Below are 19,831 nucleotides of genomic sequence, written 5' to 3'. Positions count from 1 at the left end.
TTATCCAGATACTGTTTCTCCAATAACACTCTAGAAATTAGTTCCCCCTAAACTACTGTTCAAATAGCAAACTTCAGACTCCATACAGTGAGGACATTAATTCACTCTCCTAAAATGCTATCTCCAAGATACATTACAGACTTTCACTCTGAGAGCTGACATTCTAGAGAGGTTTTGAATTAAATTATTTGCTAAAACAGGCACTGTCTGGCACTGTGGAAGAGATTAGTTCTACTCAGCACACACTTGGGATCATGAACTGCACAAAACTGTAAACTCATGTCCTAAATATAGAACATTCCAAATAACTCACTGATACCTTCATTCCACTTCAGTGGAATACTTGATCCAAGGATCTCAGTTTATCTTACACTGGTAAATTAGAGGCTATTTTAGACTCCTTTTGCTTTTGAGAAACAGTGGCTCCACTTCTCCAATTAACAGGATCCAAGACTGATTTTCTTTTGCAGGATGAATGACATCCCACAGCACCACCATGGGAAAAGAGTTGCATCCTTAAACCATTTTAGAGATTTGGGAGATTTTTATTCTTGAATGACAGACAATCAAACACTTGCCCAAGAAGATAAGTGAAAAGTGTCTCTTTTGCTATCCATCTATCATATCTGAGGGGTTTTTTTAAGCATTTCACAAAAAAAAAAAAAATCATTTCACTTGTAGGGGTGAGCTATTTTCCAGAACCCTACTGCTGAAAAACATTTGTCTCTCACAGATGGAGGGTTTTTATTTCAATATCTCCACAAGTCCCCTCAGCCTTAGCACCATGGCCTCCACACCCTGGTGTGTGCAGCTCCCCAGCCCTGGTGGAGTGCTCTGCTTACATAAAATGCTTATCTGCAGCTCAAACCTGCCAGAGCTGCACGTCCACCTCATGGAAATCAAGGGCAATTATCCTGCTGGCTGCAGAACAAAACGTTTTTATGCCACCATTAACACACAGCAGTTCACTGGGGTGTGGCTCCAGACGAATGGGCACTTCTAGTAATTGAACTGCAGACACACTAATAACATATCAAATGGCATTCCCAGGAGATGAAGGACGAGCAGTGGAGAAGGTCTGAAAATGTTCGTGCACAATCAGCAGAATGGCCCACAGGTTCTTCTTGGATTTAATTAAAACCTCCACGGTGTATCTATCTTTATTATGCTGATTTGTGTGAGTGGTCATGCAGCAGGAACACAACCATAAATGAAGAGACATGAAGGAGAAGGAATCTAACTACTTCCTGAGAATAAATCCAAATGAAGCTTTTTACAATATATAAAATAATAACTGTACATTTATTCTCAAAAGATGCATTCCAAATTGCTATGCAGCTATACAGCTTTAATCTAAAGTACTGTCATTAATTTATTATTATGAGATGTGAAAGTATTCATCCTTGATCACAATCAATTTACACTTTCTTCACTTAGTTTTGCCACTTTCATTGCACACCATCTTTTCCATCTGAAATCTCAGAGCAACAATCAGCTCTTGGCTTATTCAGTGCCATGATCTGTCAAACTGCATGTGAAACAGGAGCATTTTCTTATTTCAAACTGTCTAAGGTTAAGAAAAGCTTCAGCCCAACAGAACTACAAAAATAAAACAGACTCCCATTCACACTGAGAACTTCCTACTGTGACACAGACTCCACTGGCACCAGCACTGAGGAAAAAAAAGTAGCTTCTGTAAACTCAGAAATAGCTTGAAATCCTAAAGCCTTATCTGCTGGACTGTATCACCATGTTCACAACAGCCTGGCAAACAAAAAGGGCAGCACATGCTAGAACATGAAATGCTACAGAAAATTAGTAGGTGTAACAGCCTACTAGACATGTGAATGCCTTGCATAGTGTTCATTCTTGCTGGGTTATAAATTAAATGTAATCACAGAAGCTAATGATGTCTGCCACTTCACAAACACAGCAGAAAGGGAAAAGCTCTTTTGTGCAAGTGGCACACTCTTTATGCCATGTTTTGCAAAGCAATTCCTTCTGCAGAAGCAGCATCCTGCTGCCAAGCTTTGTGTTTGCCATGAATGTATTTGAAATATATCAAGGTACAGGACACAGGCTTGCCCTTCTATTTGCTTTAACTGCTCATTTTAGTTAAACACAATAACTGGTGACAAGCAGCAACATCCCCCTCTGAAATGGAGCAGCACTGATCTTTCAAGAAATTCTGTCACCCCTTCCTGGGGCAGAACAGAAAAGCCTAAAAGTTACTAAAGAAAGCATAGACTGTGTAGGATTCTGGAGTCTCTTTCCTCGTGCATAAACCAAAGGAACAAGAGTCTCTCCAAAGCTCAGATGTTAAACCATGAGAACACCTGACTATTCCACTACCCCCACACTGAGCTGCAGAGCTGACTAAGGAACCTTCATGTATAAACAACTGTAAATGATAAATCTGAAATTCAGCTGCTTACTCACACACCAACACCCTCAGTCAACAATTCCAGTTGCTTTTGAGATGTCTGGACATACTAAATTTAGGATGCTGAGAGATTATTTCCACTTAGCAATGCTCAGGAAAACCTGGTCTCCTCAGGAAGCACAACAATACTTTCCCTCTCAGAGCACATAACATCACTCAAAATTAAGAATTTTGAAGTCAAGATCCAGGAAAAACAGTCTCTAGATTGAACCTAGAAGATTTGATGCACAGTCAGTTGCTACCTGAACATCTCAGCTTTGTACCAAAAGTCACTTGGCCCTACAGCCCTAGAAACCCTGAGCTCACCTAATTTATGTCCCATGAACACAGATTTCTATAGCAAAAGATACAAATCCACACAAACTGAAAGCTTTTAACATGTGTAAAGACAGGAAGGACTGAATGTCACAATCTCTATTTTGTGTGCTTTGACTGTGCAATGCCCCAAAGGTGTTTCTCAGTAATTTTTTTTTTTAATCAGTGTAACCCTGTATTTAAAATCAGGACTGAGCCCAGGAGATAAAAGTATAGTTCCTATTCCAGCAGAACAAATGGCTGCATCAGCTGCCTCATGTCTTATTTAGCTTTGCTCCACACTGGCAGGCCTTAGGACACAAAAATGCACTTCCCAAGCAGAACACACTGCCCTAGACAGGCTGCAGAGTGACTCCTCCACCTCATCAGGCAATAGAGAGAGGAAAACAATCTGAAGGAATTGAATTGAAAAGGTCCAAGTGTCTGCTTGGCTTTTTTCACTGTATCCTGTCCTTCTGGACACACAAGCAACAGATACATGTGACTGTGGTTTTCTGCTTCCTCCAGTTCCTCCTCACTGTGACACAGGGCTCAACACCACATTTCTGTGTCACACAGATCCCCAAGATGCTGCTCTTAACTTGTTTTTGCTGAATTCCAAACTGATGACAGCAACAAAATAGATCCATTCAAAATAAATCCATTCAAAATTTTCTACTTGGCATACATTATAAATATTCTTTATATTTTCATAAATTATTTTTAATCAAAAAAAAGAATCAAAATATATTTTACCTGGACATCATAAAGAGCTACAATGTTCTCGTGCTGAAGTTCCTGTAAAACAAAAGATTTGTATTATGGAAAAAGGTTATTAGTATTACTACTATTATTATTAATTAAATTTGCTGATAATGCTGATTAGGTGATAATCAAAGAGAATCTTTTTAAGATGAGCAGATGGAATTTAGAGGAAATCCCAGCTGTGTAGACAATACTTAAAGGATAAGGAAGTTAGGCAATATCTTGAGAGGTCATAAAAACATTTGGTTCCAGAACTTTATGTCAGTGACTTGTTACAGAAAGTACCAGAGCACAAGATCCTCTAATGAGCACTGAAAACTGACAAGATTTAATTTCCTTCTCTTACATAATTTCTTCCTTAGTGAAGTAACCAACTCAACCATGTTCAAATCAACTTTACTTTTATAATACAAAGAAAATCAAACCAAGTAACATTAAATAAAACTCACAGGACAGCTCATTAATTATTTGTAGCACACTCATACACCCAACACTAATTCTGGTATTTAATAAATAAATGAGAATATAATATGCATATAATAGTTTATAAAGTAGTGATGTATCTCAAGAAGCTCAGAAACATGGGAGGAAAGCAGCACTCAGTATTACTGCAAAGCTGTGTGAAATGAGATGTGAAATTCAGAGAGCAGGGAATGCTGAATGACCACCCAAGGAGAAGTTTCCATAAAATAACACTGAAAAACTGAAAGATGCTCCATTACATTTCCTCTGCTAGAGCCACACTCCACATTTTAAGGCAATTATCACAAGTCAGAAGTGGGCAGCTGCTGCAGGAATTAAAGTCAGCTCACTGGTTTCAGCTTTCAGGGCCCCTTTGAGCAAAAAAGATGAGAAAAGATCAAAGACTGATGCTATGGTCTGCTGGAAAAGGTGCCCCATTGGCCGTCCTGAAGGACAAACTCTTCCACGTGTGCAAGAAGCAAAGCCCAGAGACTGCCTCCACAACAATGTGCTACTTCTAACTGCAAAATCATGCTCACAACCTGTTCTGAGACATTTCCAGAACTAAAGATTTCATCTTTTTCTGTTTTTCTTAGTATTTTTATTTCTAGATCCCTAACAAAGAAACATCACAACAGCAATTACTGTGACACCACCCATGACCTGGAATGAACTAGGTCAGAAGTCTCTTTTCCTTTTCAAGCAAAGCAGCTTTAAAAATCACTGCAAATTAACATACCTTTAAGATTTTTATTTCTTTTCCAAGCAGGATTTGTGACTTGGACAAGTTCTTTTTGTTAATACTCTTTATGGCTACTTCCCAATCAGTTTTCTGGAAGTGAACAAAAAAGTACTGTTAGTTTACTTTTTTTTTTTTTTTAAGCTTTATTCTCTAACAACTATCTAGGAAAACACAGAGAAAAAGTTGCAAGATCACCCCTCTTCTACCCACCAGTTATTACTACCTCATGTGACACCATCAAGAACTATTTCACTCCACAGCTATTAAAATCCAGCTTTGGCTACACTGCATTTTAATGGATTCCAATGCATTAAAAACAAAACAAAATAAAACCTAAGTAATCATATTCCATTTATTTTTTGGTAGCAGCGCTATGTATTTGCTTTTTTAGACTTCTGGCAATGATGAAGTTACTTTCACTGTCCTTTAATGACTTCTCATTTTCAGCTTTTCTATACCCTGCAGATGAAAACTGCACAGAACCCCCTCTGTTTTAAGCGAGCTTATATATTGTCTATTTATATATTATCCAAAAATAAACTATTTATTTTTGAGGTGGGAGCACCTCCATCGGCCTTTAAAGTTTCCGTTTCCCTTTCTCCTTTTTTTTTAACCCCAAAATCACTGCACCGTGCCTCTCCAAGCCCTGAGCACTGCCTTAATCCTCCAAAATGCTAAATCTCAAGGGCTGTTTTCTGGAAAGCAAAGCTCTTTAGGCACCAGAATAAACTCCCAGCATCAAGAAACCATAACGTAACTATGAATATCCGGGGCGATGAGCAAGTCACGCCAGGAAACCAGACACCTCTGAATTTAAGAAATCTTCAGCCAATCCCAAAGGAGACAATTTTCCATTAGATCCCTCGTTATCCAGCGAGATAAACATGACCCTCCCGACAAACAAAGGGCTCAGCCTCCCCTACAGCTGCAACTCTCCCCTCGCCGCTACGGCAGGGAGAGGCGAGGAGCGGTGGGACCGCGGACAGGCCGGTGGGGCTGAGGGAGGGGAAAAAATAAAGATTTTATGGATGCCGGGGCCGGATCCCGGCTCAGGGCCGCGGGGCAGCCGCGGGCCGCAGCCCAGCCCGCACCTCCCTTCGGCTCTTTTTTCTCCCAAACCACGTCAAAACTCCGCAGAGGACACAACCCTCCCACCACCACCGCAGCTGTCACCCACCCGAGGGGCTCCTGTGGGCCCCGGGTTGTGTAACCAGCCCCGCTCCGGCTGCGGGCGAAGCCCGTCGCTGTTTACCTTGCGGTGGCGACCTTTGAAGACCACAGCAAAGGCTCCGTGTCCTATCAGGTCCTTCTTGCTGTACTCAAAGTCCCCCACCACCTCCATCATCCCTCAGCGGGGCATGAAGCCCCCGGGAAGGACGGAGGGAAAACAAAGGGGCTCTTCCTCCAGCTACAGCCGCCTCACGGCAGCCGGCGGCGGGGTGGGAGCCTGCCCCGGTCCTGGCTGCCCCCGGCGGCGGGGGCAGCTCCTCTCATAGCGCCGCAGACCCCCGGGCCGGCGGGGCTGCTGCAGGGCGTCACCGAGGCGAGGGGCTCCGTCGGGCATGGGGAGGGGAAAGAGGGGAATCTTAGGGGTCGGGTGTGAGGGGACAGCGCGGCATCGGCGCCGGGATGAGGGGCCTTCTCAGCGGGGAAGGGGGCTCCGTGCCCTGCCGCTGCCCGGCCCCATGGCCCCGCCACAGCGGGGGCTGCCAGCGCCGCGGCCCCGCTCAGGGACCGAACTCCAGAGCATCCAGCGAAGCGGGGAGAGGCGCGGCCCACGGCTCCGGGGATGGCTGTCGCTGTCTCCGCCGCAGCCCTCGCGAGAAGGGAGGAAGCAATGAGGGTGCGGACGGGGGGCTCTCAGGCCGCCAACGCCTCCCGGGGCTCCTGCCGCTCCACCACTTCCTCCACAGAGATCCGCACTCGGCCAGCCCCGGCTGCGAGTGCCCGGCCCTCCGCACCGCCCCGCGGGTCTTATATGCCGCAGTGCGCAGGCCCGGGCGCTCGGGTGCTTCCGCCGGCGGCCAAAGAGTGCCTCACCCCGGGTAACCTGGCGGTCCCTCCGCCGCCAGCGCCTCAGAGCGGGGCCGGAGCGGGACCATTGCCCCGAGCCCTGCGGGACCCCGCCGAGCCCTCCCCGGCCCCGCACCCGTCCCATCAGGGCTCCGGGGGGCCGGTCTGGTCGTCCTCTCAGTGAGGACGGTGACCCAGGCCCCTGGGCCCACCCTTGCCCTCACGCCGGGGCAGAGAGGCCAAACTCAGCCCTTGCGCCCGGCCATCACCTCAGCCCTTCCCTCGGCCGCCTCAGGCGCACCCGCCAGTGAGGACAACGCTGAGGGGCCACCAGGGGAAGAGGGACAGGACAAGACCTGGGACAGTTAGGTAAGGGATCACCCCAGGTTTCCAAGGCACTGGCACTGCTTGCATAGCACCTCCAGGTCACACACCCTCAGCCCTGTCCCTGCTCCAGGTCACACACCCTCAGCCCCGTCCCTGCTCCAATACTGAGCAAGACTCTCCCTCAAACCTGAAACAAGGAATTTCAATGAATGGAGAGGCAATGGAGTAACAACATAAAGTGCTGTGAGCCAAAGACACTTGGAGTTGTTTGCTCCCTTTATAAGGAGAACAACGCCTGTAATTTACATCCCCTGCCTCCCAGCACTTTTAGATCAGCCTGGAGCTGTTTACAGCACGTACAAACATTAAAAAAACCCCAACCAGCCACCAAACAACAGTCACATGGAGCCTTTGACCTTCACCTCCAGGTTCACGTAATTACGCTCCTTTCCTCTGTGTTCCATTCCTCACTGCTCTCTACCCATGTTCTCCATCACACCACCTCCATATCCCAGTTTCAGACCCTTTCAGGCTTCCCCAATATCCCCAGAGGATGCAGGGTGTGAGCCCACACAGCTGTGCTGTGCCTTCCCTGACGTGACCCAGGCTCTGCTTTCAGTGTCACCAGATTAAAACAGAGCCTGAGTGAATTGCTCTGCAGTTGGGCCTCTCCCCGTTCCTCACTCATCTCCCTTGGCTTTCCAACACTCCAAACCAGGAGCTGTGTGCCATATCAGGAGCTCCTCAGCTAAAGACTTCTCCCCCGACAATGAACTTAGATGTAAAAAATATCCAGCAAGAGATTCTTAAGGATTGACAGTTTTATGAAGGACATTTTAAGCTATGAGAGGAGTCCTAAGAAATCTCTTTTGTGCCAAAGAGAACCAAAGGGCTTTAAAACCCCTCAAAACTGAATCCCCCCTTTATCTGGTGAAGTTTTGAGCTCCCACCCAAAATCCACCCATGGCACTACCCTAACAAACAACACCAAGAAAGTGGAGTTGACCAGTAATTTCAACAGCTCAGAACACCCCTGTGGAAAGAGTAAATGAGATGTAAAAATATTCTAAGTTAATCATAAATTAAAGTGTTGGTAGTAACAGACACTTTGTGATACGCTTCACAGTGTCCCTTTAAACCAGGAAAAAGCCCACAAGCCTCCATGTGTTAAATATTCTGATTCATAAAAATAATTTCCCTCAGAACTGGTTGTTTATTGCCATCCACCAATTCTCACTTCAGTATTAATCCTCCCAGCGTCAGCGTGTATCCTCACCCCAAAATCAATGTCACAAGCTACATTCTAGGGAAGCTGAAAAACAAATTCATTCAGAAGATGCCGTTTGAACAGATAAAAGTCACAACAGCCATGACTAAGCCACCCAATCTGCATCACGCTTGCGAACCGAGACACATTTCCCGACACGTTTCCCTTCGGCAGCAGCGCTGCCTCACGTCCTTTTGTCCTCCTAATGAGGCTGGAGCCCTGGAGCAGGTTTGTTTCGGCACAGCGAGGACAAACAGCCAGGAGCGGCAGCGAGGTTTGACCGGAATAACAAAACACCCTGCGCTGGGATCCCAGCGAGCGGCACCCGAGGGCTCCGGCAGCGCTCGCTGGAGGCTGCGGCGTTTGCATGCGGGTCACTCCTCCCAGCCGGGTCCTTGACTGGCGGCTGCGTGTCGGTAACTCCAGCAACAAACAGCACCTTCACTTGCTTCTGGTGCTGGAAGAGTTCCGAGGCAGAACGGGCTGGATTCACCTTTCCCAAAGGAGCCTCGTTGCCGGAGATGTTGGGAGAGGATGCAGGATAACCCCGTGGGGCTCCTGCTGCTCCCACACACGGATATCCAGCATTCAGCCTGTATCCCGCAGCACCCAGGGGCTGCTCTGCTCCAACCGTGCACTAAAACACCCAGTGCACCTGCCTGATCACCCCAGTGATCCTTCAAAAACACGGAGCACCCTGTCCTGGGTTGGTTCACTTTCAACATCCCACTCTGCAGGAGCTGCAGCTCACTGAGACCACCGGCAACCCACAGGTCTGCAACCATTCACAGAGGGAAGAAAACAGAACAGCACTACAGAGATGGCTCTGGGGCTCCTTCCCAGCTGCACCACCTTGCTTCAAATTAGTCCCTCAGTTGTGAGCCAGGACTTCTGAGCACAAGAGCAGCACATCAAGGAAGGAATTAGCAGCTTCCAGGTTGCTTGTCTGAGTGCAGAGAAGGATGCTTTCATCTGGTAGCAGCTCCACAGAACACAGACATCACTGCCCTGAGTTTTCTTAGCACCTTTCATCCTCAAAAGCACTAATGGACTTCACAGCAAGTCCTTCTATGCCATACCACACCACCAAAATGCAGCCCTGAGGGAGAAACTGAATAACGCCTGGGCTGACCCAAAAAAAAAAAGCAGAACAAGGCTGCTTTTCCTACTTTTCATGCAGAACAATGAATGAAGTTCATTTTCTTCCTATTCATTGAAAGATTTTTCTTGTCTCTCTCTCTCTCTCCCCCCAGGCTATAAACTTGCACATGGAAATTAAATTACAGATCTGGGAAAATATTCAAGAGATCATCTGAGTCGAACAGGACAGGAACATGTGGCTCCAAGGACCCAGGGAACACAACACACACTCCACTTGCATGGATAAGCAGGACACAGCCCCAAGTAAGAGTTTTCACATGGATTTTAAGGCCTCACTTATCTAAATCAGCTCCCAAAGGTAGGAGTCTGACAGCATCCTGCTCACCTCAGAGCTATCAACTTCACTCCAGGTGTTCTCACCATATCCTTCCTTCCCTCCCTCCATCACACTCAGGATTTCATTAGACAGGTAAACCTTCCTCAGAGGACTGGCATAATTCCCAGTCCTTATCACTACTGTCCTCCCATTGGGATTTGTAACAAAATTAATGGTGGCATCAGTTGAGCTTTTAAAGGAGAAAGTGTCAGAGGACTCTGCAGGACAGTTTCTGGCTATGATTAAAATTATTGTATTACCAGTGAAAAATAATGCCCTTGTGGTAAGAAAACCTGTGTGGGATGCTTAATGAGTAACTCAGGAGAAACTGGACTGAAACATGGAAGCAGATCCCAGAATTCCTATCAAACAGCACTGGAAAAGCTCAGGCATTTCAGTAGGTTTTCTGTAAGGTTGGTGCTGCTGATCCCAGAAACGCAATCACAAAGCTCCAGCGTACCTCCTAGGTTTAACACAAAGTAACATCTCCCCCGTTAATAACGCCATCAACCCCAATTTGCATCTGCAATTGCCCAGATTAGCTCATTAAAGCCCCCATCCCCAGCGTGGCCGAGCAGGGAGGCTCCTGCAGCTCCTCCCAAGCAGAGCCAGCTCGGGAGGGAAGGGCAGCAGCTCTTCCTTCCCCAGAGCCTGAGCAGGCACCGACTGCAGCCAGGCCCGGGAAATGCCGCATTCAAATAAAACTGGGAGGGAGGAGTGGCAGGGAATTGCTAAGGAATACAGCTGGAGCAGGGCCAGCTCTTAGTATGCATGGAGGCTGGTGCTGTATGAATGGTAAAAATAGCAGCAGATGCTTAGATAAGAAAATACAATTTGGTTTACATGCAAAGCCATCAGAGAGCGTGGTTCAAAAATCTACCTGCTATCAGATCACAGGAAGATTAAGGCCAAGAGCTTATTTTGGTTTAAACTTAGTTGCAAGGCCTTCTCTTTCTTCAAGAGGAATCACTTCCCCTTGGAAAACCTTTCTGCTCCAGCATTAGAAAGGTGAGTTCTAATCAGGCCTTGTGTCACAGAAGCAGAGTCTGAAGGGATGGCAAGAGCACGGTCAAAAGGGCACAGTGATTGCTTTGGTTTGGAAATCAGTGGCCAAGGTACACTGATATTTTAGGTACACCTACACAGCCAAGGCTAGTTCCCACAGGCAGGATCGTGTCCCTGGGCTCTGATACATCCCTGCCTCCAACACAAAACACACCATGGATTGACAGGGCACAGTGACCCTGAGCAGAACTCCAGGGAAGGAAGCAGAGAATGATTCTTCACTCAGGTAGAGCCACTTGCAACCAGGAGCTGCTGCTTGCAGCAAGTCAGACTTGGGGACAGAGCTGAACTTCCAAGGGGGGGTCATTTCCTTTAGCACAAGCACCCAAAAAACTTGGAAACCAGGCAGGCTTCTTGGCTGTTACCAGTGACCTGCTCCTCTTCTCCCCAAGGGCAGACTTAGCAGCTGGTTTTATACCACCCTGTCCCACATTTACCTCAGTGAATCACAAAAGGTTTTGTTTGTGCAGATGGACACAACCTGGACTTCACTGTAAGGAGGAACCAGCTGGAAGAAGCACCCTAATGGAAGAACAGGTATGGGATACTGAGCTCTTCCCAAAAGATCCCAGAGATAGATCCCTGCTGGCTTGGCTGGCAGGAGGAGATACTCACAGGAACTACTGATTGTCTTCTCAGTCATATTAAAGATTTAACTCTTTGTTCCAGCCTTTGGCTCACATGAACACTTGCAGACAAGCAAAAGGCCATTACTGCACAATTTTAATTCTCCAAAGCAATCCTGCCAGCAGGGATAAAGTCCTAAAATGCATCTTCAGCAGCTGGGAAGCATCTGAGACCCAAACTCCTGTTCTGAGTTGTAGTAATCACTGCATATGAGGGCTATGGAGAATGTTTTGATCTTCATGCTAACCCACTGCAACTAAATCTGACAGTATAATTTCTGCTCTTTATGAATCACATCTTGATTTTCTCTGTTTCATAAGCATCCTGGAAATAAACACTTAGTTCTAGGTCTATTCACCTCATGATGGCTGGAAGCCTGAACTGACTGATAAAAAGGCTCATAAGCAAACTTACAAATAGCCAGCTGACAGTGTGAATCCCTTTCACCCACTGGGCAAGTAAATGCATTTAAGAAATTCCAGAAGGAGCCAGCCCTGTGCAATGGCAGTATTGCTATTTTCTGTCTGTCCCAGCCCTGCTGTCAGCACGTATCCAGGGCAAGGGACAAGTGGCACACAGAATTCCTGCTCCATTCTTCCCCACCCTGCCCTTCCTTCCCCCTGAGCCAGTGGTGGATGGGAAATGGGCACTCTCTCCCCTGTTCACTCTCATTTTCCCATTCCCAAGAGCTGCTGAAACCTGAAAACTCAGCACAGCTCCAGCAGTCATTTGAAGTCCAGGCCTGTTGCACCCTGAACAGATTAGCCAAGGAGTGATCTGCCGTGGATGCAGAGGATCACTGGCAGATAATGCTCAGCACAGCCCACAGGGAAATGGGGCTGTGTGGAAAGGCAAAACCTCCCTGGAATAATGAGAAGCCCCAAGTCCTCATTCTCAGCAGATCTTTGTCCCAGACACGCAGCCAGGCACAATTCTGCAATGGAATGATGTGCTGAATTTTCCCATTTTTCTCTCTCTCTCAAGGCCACACAAGGACAACCCTCTCTGTTCCCACTAAAACCCTCTTCTCCACAGGATTCTTCACAGAGCAAAAAAGGGCACAATCAATCTCCACCCTTTGCTTGCTCCTTTCAGGACAATGGCTACTGTGAGGCTGAAATTCCAATAAAAAGCCAGTTGAGATGGAGGCAGATGAGATATCCCTCCTGTGATGTTCAGAGGAAATCATCCTACAATGCACAGCTCTTAATAAGAACTAAAATGAAAATTTCCTTAAATAAATATAAGGAAAGGGTCCATGAGGGAGAGTTGCCAACGGGAACACGGAGCCATGTCTGGGTCAATCTCTTCATCCATCACCGTGGAGATGTCCCAGGACTGTGCTGAGGGCAGGACCAGCAGCTCCATGTCACTGCTCCTATCGACGCCATCTGGAAAGGGAAAGAGCTGCTGTGTCCCTGTGGTGGGGCACAGCTCTGCCCAGCAGGCACCACCACCACCACAGGGACTGGGGTCACCAGCCACAGTCAAATGGCAACCAGCTCCCAGGAATTTGTCTGCATAACAGGGAGAGGGAAGAAGGTCAGAAAGGAAGACCTGACCAGCTGGTGCAACTGTTCCTTTCCCTCTCCAGGAGTCAAAATATCTGAGTCAAATTTCATCCTGACTGCTCGGCTGGAGGGGCTCTGCTTTCTAGTTATCTCCCAGCTACAGCTCCTGCCCTGAGAGAGGTCAGGTCTCCCAGCTGGGATCTGACACAGTGCTCTCTGCAAGGAGATCATGCCCTAACCACACAGGGCTCTGCAAGGGCACTGTGGCTCCGAGGAACACACGGAGTAGCTGCAACATCCTCGTGGACAAACAGGTTACTCACATCCGCAAACACTTGTCCTTCCCTCCGCTCGCCACCCTCTGTCCGTCCGGGCTCCAATCCGCTGCATACACCTGGTGTGGTGGAAATCAGTCACCTGTGCTGGGAGGAGGGGTCACTGCTGCCTCCCAAACCCCTCAGCCCAGCAGGCAGCTCACCTCATCGGCGTGGCCAGGCAGATCGATGGCCAGCTTCTTTGTCTTGGCATCCCAGACCTTGAGGGTGCTGTCGCTGCTGCCGCTCACCAGCAAGCGGCTGTCGGCTGACCAGGCGATCTGGTACACGGCCGAGACGTGGCCCCGCAGCGACGTCAGGTACCTGGGGACAAGGACAGGCTGTCAGAGCAGCAGGCTTTGTTCCAAACTTGCCCTTGCATTCATGTTTCTTCTCCACCAGCACAGTCACAGGATGCCCAGCTTACTCCAGGAAGTCAATTGCTAGACAGAGTTCATCCAAAAGCTTCCCAAGTGGACTCAGAACCTTCTGGAGGATGCCTCCTCATCTCACCCCCTCACACAAGAGACCCTTATCCAGCAGGCAACACTTCAGCCTCACTGCACAGGTGTGTCCTTCCCTCTCTGGCTGAGCGGCCCAAGATTTAGAAGGACCTTTAAAATCACTGACATGAAAGCCTAGCTCATGAGCATTAAGGTTGGTTTGCTGCCTCCAAGAGCTCACCAGTACTGCAGCTGAAAGTTAAAAGCTGGATTACAGGAGCATCCAAACACCAACAGCACTTCTTGTAACTACAAGAATTTGCATCATCCAGAACAAGCTGTTCTCTGGCACAAGAACTGTTTAAACTGGGTCAGTCTCCAGTTCCCAACACACACATCTTCAGGAGATCACTGGAGTGGAACATCCCATCCCACCACAGCTGCGCCCGCCCCAGAGAACTGACCCTGCAGCAAGAGGGTGTGCAAACAGGTGCCAGGCAGTGCTGTGGCTGAGTCACAGTGGGGCTGCACACTCAGAGCCAAGCACAGACACCCTGACACAAGAAAAGCCAGACAAGACTTCCCAAGGGCAGAAAAACACAGAGGCAGCAGAGTGACTTTGTATGAGTTGAAGCTACAGAGATGCTGAACACACACCAGGGAGCTGCTGGCAATGATCTGGGGCCCAGCCCTGTGTGCCCTGAGCATTACACACAGACTCCTTACCAGCACCACCTCTAACAGAACAAACCAACTCACTTTCCTGTCCTACCATCCCAGAGCTTTATGGACTTGTCAAAGGAAGCACTAGCGATGGTCCGGGTGTCTGGTGAGAACAGGACTTGGTTAATCAATGCCTGGTGGCCTGTCATTCTCTCCAGTGGCTTCTTGTCTTCTGCTGGTCTCCAAAGAAACAGGGTGAAATCATCTGACCCCGAGACAAGCCTTTCTGGCTCCTGGCCCTGAAAAAGAGATGAAGAGCCCAAGTTTTGCACAAGCCAGGTGTGGAGAGCTTGGAAGCACACCAGTGTTGGGGTGTCCACTGCTTTCACCAGTGACAGCAGGGACAAAAGGGACTTACCCGGACTTGGTTGTACCTCTGCAGTGCCCTGTCTTTCAGTTCTGACACTGAAAAAGGGAAAAGGAGGGTGAAAGAGAGATTGGCAATCTTTAGATGAAAAGAAATTTTATAACCTTGTCATGCCAATTCCAATCCTGGCTCTGCGGGTTTAGCAGGAGCATTTGTGACCGCTCAATTTACCAGTGACCTCCCCATCCCCCAGACTGATCCACCCTGGCATGGGCAAGAAAAATCTGACTTCCAGCATGACCAGTCCTCCCCCAGCCTCCAAGGTGGGTGCTGCACTCACAGGAGCCTTTGACATCCTGGGGGTTGATGGTGGCCTCGGCCGGCTCGAAGGCGCCGGTGCGGAGAACGTAGTCGGTGCTCAGGGCCATGGTGTTCACCCAGTGAGCGTGGCCCTGCAGCGTGCGGCACAGGACACCCTGGGGACAGAGCCACCCTCAGACAGGGACAGAACACAGCCACCAGCCTGCAGGGACACACCCCAGACTTTCCAAACCAGCTGCAGGCAGCTTAAGTAAGCAGGGAAGACACAACGCTGTTGAGCTTCAGGAATCAGTTTCCCTTGCACAACACCCATCAGCTCAGGTTGCTGCAGGGATGTTTCCAGCTTTTAGACCCATTTAATGCTCTTAAGGATGAAAACATCACACAACAGATACCCCTTGCAAATGGTGCCGAGCAACAGGTCTGACAGGTCAGGAAGATAGAGCAGCTCTGTTTTTCAGGGCACAAGCTGTGCCAGGAAGAGCAGACAAAGCTACCCCACAGTGTGCCCAGCAGCCCAAGGACAGTCCCTCACTTACATCCTGGCTCCTCCAGACTTTGATGGTCCTGTCCTGGGAGGAGGAGTAGAGCAAGCCATCGCCCCCCCACTTCACACAGGTCACCGACTGCGTGTGGCTTGTGAGGATTTTGTCACACCTGCCCATCAGCGTGTCCCAGATGCGGATGCTGCCGTCCTTGGAGGCACTGGCCAGGTAACGGCACTCTGGGTTTCTGGGCAAAGAGATCAAATCCATTTGTGCAGCTCCCCTGAGCTCCTTCCCCACCAGCCCCAGAGGATTCAAGGGTCCAGCAGACAACAAAATACAACTTTCTTTTGCCTTAAGATCAGAGAGAGGCCAGTCAGGGGCACAGCACTGACCTACAGGGAACAAGGTCTCACAAGGCAGGGGAGAGGCAGACAAATGCCTCCTCCAAACCAACTCCTGGGCTGCACATTGGAGAAATCAATCCAGGGTAAACCTGGCAGCTGAGGCCTTGGCAGTGACTTTGCTTGCACAACTTTAACCCACTGGCTAGTGAGGTTACCACAAAGTGGCACCTTCCCTGGGCACAGGCTGGAGAGAGCCCTGGGCAGGGGATCAGCCTCACACAGGGAGCACAGACCCATGGCACTGGGAATGTGTTGGATGTTCCCCTGCCTCTGCCATGCTTCATCTCCAGCCTGTGGACAGAGTGCTGTTGTGTTGACAGGGCTGAAAGGAACTCTGTCCATCCACATCCGTTGTGGCTCAGGGAGCAAATTGAAGACATCTGGAAGCAGCTGGCCACAACCCAGCAAGGACAGGGCAGCCACAGCCCTCTGTCCTTTGCACATCTTTAGTGGTCCTCAGCAGTGAGGAACAGCACGGCCCCTCCCACTGCACTGGAACTGGCTGGAGAAGGAGAACTGCAGCCCTGGCAGGGTCATGTCTCTCCTCCCCGTTTCCTCATCTTCCTTACGATCATTTTTTTGCTAATCCAGTTAATTGTCTGCAAATAGCTGGAGCTTCCTACTGGCAAATTCAATTTGCAAGGCTCTGCTCTGAAGGGGCCCTTTTTCTTTCTTTTTTTAATTTATTTCTGTAACATCTTGGATTAATGGCTACAACTGTCCCCTTCCACCCACCTCTCCCAGAGGGAGCTTTAGCTGATCGAAGGGATAAGGGGATTGTACAGTTAATCATCCCTGATGATAAACACACAGGATGACAGAGGCCAGCAGGATCAGGAGAGCAGAAAGGAGTGCTCTGCCCTTGGACACCACCAGGCTTCCCTGCTCCCACCTCAGCACATCAGTGTTTGTCCAGCACCACAAAAGCAGCATTTCCCACAGGCAGGTGTGTCTTTATTCCCAGGGGAAAAGAGACACAGCCTGGCAGTGATTCCCCAGCAACTCCCAGGGACTGTGAGCAGCAGCTGGGACTCCTGGCTCCCAGCTCACCTTGAGAGCTGTTCTACGTGGGCTTTTTCCCGTAACAGGAGAAAGGCAAACAGAAGCAATGCCCTTCAGGTCAGGCTGCTCTTTTCCACAGGAGCAGAGGGGAAGGGCTGAGCTGGCCCCTTCACTCACCTGTGGAGCGGTTCCCAGCACAGACATGTGATCCATTTGGAGTGGCCAGAGAGCACCCGGCCGATCTGGCTGCCAGTGGCTGGGTCCCAGAGGAAGATCTGTGCAAGAGAGGAAGCACGAGGGTCACGTCAGGCCACAGACATCATGTGAATCCCAGAGACGTTGGAGCTCCATTTAGAAAGCAGAGGTGTCCTTGGGATCGTGTTTGCACTGGCAGGCAGCGGCAGGGGAAGGGGGCTGGATGCCTTTCCAAATCCCTGCAGCAATCAGCTGACACCCAAAAGAATGAGACCTGATTGCCCTCCTGTCTGCCTACAGCACTGCTGCTACAAAGTTATCTGACTCAACTCAAAAAGGATACAGTCCCCAAAGAGCCACCCCGTGCCAGAAACTCAGCGAGTGTTTGCAGAGCACAGTGAAAGCCACAGCTAAACGCTGCTGATTATCGGATGCTGTGGGTGGGACACATGCTGGTTTTCTCTTGTTGATTCTCTCTCTACATAAATGTTCATCTTAAGAGCCAAGGCATTAGTCATCTTCTACTAAGAACTTAGGAGAAATAGGGAAAAGGAGGACAAGCAGTTCTCTGGGTTCAATTAAAGGCAGAACAGCACCAAACCATGGCTGAACCACCCTGGCCCGGGACATTTCCTTGGGATTGGCATCACAACTTTGGCAGCTCTGTGAGTGCTGTCATTGCTCCCAGACCGTTCAAAGGTCAGAGAGAGCGACTGGCCCTCAGGAGCTCAGCTCCCATTTAACCACACACTCCTCCTTCCCAGGCATTTCTACACTTCAAGCACACCAGTTTTGCCCCACAGCGAGGGCTGAACTCCTTTCACATTTGTGCAAGAGGGAATTTGGCCGTGTCTGTGTGGAAACACTGTGACCAGGCTGCTGCTGCACGGCTGGATCACGCCAACAGCAGCCCTGACCCATCCTCACTCCAGACACCTCCCTCGTGATGGAGCTGCCTGCCAAGGACCACATCCAAAGCCTGGACTCTTTCCTGGACAGAGGGAAAAGCGTCTGCCACAAAACAGCAGGACTCAGCAGCAAGAGCTCCCCAAGGTGACAATGCCAGAGCACTGCCTGGCACAGAGAGGCTTCTCGCAATATCGTGACACATCCACACACAAAGCTCCTCTGGAGAATGGGAATCCTGCTCCAAACAATGGACTACACCCCTGACACCCCTGAAGAAACAAGAAACACCCCTAATCCCCCCCTAGCCCCATGCTGAGGGAGCCCACGGGTACCTGGCTGTTCTTGCAGCCCGAGGCCAGTTTCTTGCCATCAGGTGACCAAGCAATGCTGAGCACCCAGTGCCGGTGACCTGGCAGAGAGAGCACGAGTGGGGCTGAGTGGAGAGCTGGGACTGTCCCTGGTGTCCCAGCAGGAAGCCACTCTCTGTTCCTCCTGGCCAGCCCTTCTTTCTCTACTTTGCCAAAGAGAGCTACTCCCTCCCCAGGCTGCAGTCCCAGCTCAGACAGCAGCAGGCTCTGCCCTGCTTGTCCCCCAGGCAGAGAGGGGGTCCATGAGGGAGGGGGTCACAGGTCGCCCTCCTGGCACTCCCCAGCACCCACCTTTGGCCGTGAACTGCGGCGTTTCCGTGCTCAGGTCCCAGAAACGGACAGTGGTGTCTCCAGAGCCACTTGCCAGGTACCTGGGAGAGGGGGAACAGCTCAGCACAGTGTCCCCAAGACAGGACAATGGCAGCTGCTGCTTTGTCCTGATCCCCGCCTGCAGCCACACCCTCGTACTTTCCCGTGGGGCTGAAAGCCACCGAGATGACGGCCTCGGTGTGTCCCTCCAGGGAGCTGGTGCAGCGTGTCACCGCCCGCACCCTGAACACTGCCTGCGGCTGGTAGATGATGTCCAGGACCTTCTCTGTCTCCACGCTCTGCCCTGCCAGAGTCTTCTCCAGCGACGCCACGATCTCGGCATCGTGGACGAAGAAGGCCAGAGGCACCGGCTCATCCTGCGGGAGGAAGGGCAGGTGAGGTAGCGAGGGGCGGCGCCGGGTCGGGCTGGGGGTGCCGGGGAGCTCGGGAGGGGTCTCACCTTCTGTAGGAGGGCGTTGCAGACCAGCTGCAGCTTGTCCGGGGTGATGGTGACCGGGACGTCGAAGGGGGAGCCCAGGCACTCCCCTGCCTCATCGCGGAACTGGATCAAGAGCCGCTGCACATCCTCCTCGTCCGGCGACATGTTCTGCGGGACAGCGGGCTCAGCGCGGGGAACCCCAGCGGGCGGCGGGCACAGCCCCGCATCCCGGCAGCGATCCCCGCCCGGGGAGAGGGAACCTCTACAGGGGGACCCGCGTAGGGCCCGTGGGAGGGAGAAACACCCCGCACCGAGCAGGAGCCGCGCGGGGGAACCCCAGGAGAGGGCGAGGAGACCCCGGAGCGCCGCAGCACTCCCACCCCTGCAGCTTCCAGGTGCTGCCCATCCCGGCCCCACTCCCGGTCCCGCTCCCGCTTACCGCGGCCATGTGCGCGCCCCCCCACGTGGGCCGGAAGCGGGCGGGGAGCGCCGAGCGCGGCGCTGCTGCCCCCTGGCGGCCGGCGGTGAGCGCGGCGCTTCCCGCGGCCGCGGGTTCGAGGCCGGGCGGGGACAACTCCCGCGGGTCCAGAACCTCGGGGGGTTGGTGCCAAAACTC

General features: G+C 50.4%; 2 protein-coding genes across 3 annotated transcripts in view; both read right to left on the bottom strand.

Moving 5' to 3' along the window:
- The window catches only part of ULK2 (unc-51 like autophagy activating kinase 2), a 36,796-nt gene extending 30,174 nt beyond the window's left edge, over positions 1-6,622 (bottom strand). The window contains exons 1-3 of the mRNA XM_036394976.2: positions 5,959-6,622; positions 4,704-4,796; positions 3,494-3,535 (exon numbers count right to left, since the gene is read on the bottom strand). Of these exons, the coding sequence (XP_036250869.1) occupies positions 3,494-3,535; positions 4,704-4,796; positions 5,959-6,051 (228 nt within the window). The 5' untranslated portion in view covers positions 6,052-6,622. The remainder of the gene's footprint in view (positions 1-3,493; positions 3,536-4,703; positions 4,797-5,958) is intronic.
- Positions 6,623-8,239: 1,617 nt separating this feature from the next.
- On the bottom strand, positions 8,240-19,686 carry NLE1 (notchless homolog 1). Of its 2 annotated transcripts, none has more exons than XM_036395290.2 (13): positions 19,655-19,686; positions 19,237-19,383; positions 18,936-19,153; positions 18,759-18,838; positions 18,432-18,508; positions 17,173-17,270; positions 15,641-15,833; positions 15,121-15,256; positions 14,832-14,878; positions 14,510-14,712; positions 13,472-13,631; positions 13,317-13,387; positions 8,240-12,873 (listed from the first exon to the last, which is right to left on the bottom strand). In XM_036395290.2, the coding sequence occupies exons 1-13, from the start codon at positions 19,661-19,663 to the stop codon at positions 12,861-12,863; spliced, it is 1,452 nt and encodes a 483-aa protein (XP_036251183.1). In that variant the 5' UTR covers positions 19,664-19,686; the 3' UTR covers positions 8,240-12,860. The 2 variants fall into 2 exon arrangements, with proteins under 2 accessions (XP_036251183.1, XP_036251184.1); XM_036395291.2 differs by lacking the exon at positions 19,655-19,686 and adding an exon at positions 19,527-19,545.
- Between the last annotated feature and the right edge of the window lie 145 nt (positions 19,687-19,831).

The sequence above is a fragment of the Molothrus ater genome, chromosome 21 (genome assembly GCF_012460135.2).
Source record: "Molothrus ater isolate BHLD 08-10-18 breed brown headed cowbird chromosome 21, BPBGC_Mater_1.1, whole genome shotgun sequence".
Taxonomy (NCBI): Eukaryota; Metazoa; Chordata; class Aves; order Passeriformes; family Icteridae; genus Molothrus; species Molothrus ater.
The sequence above is the reverse complement of the archived record's forward strand: the minus strand, read 5'-3'. Positions and strand labels throughout refer to the sequence as shown.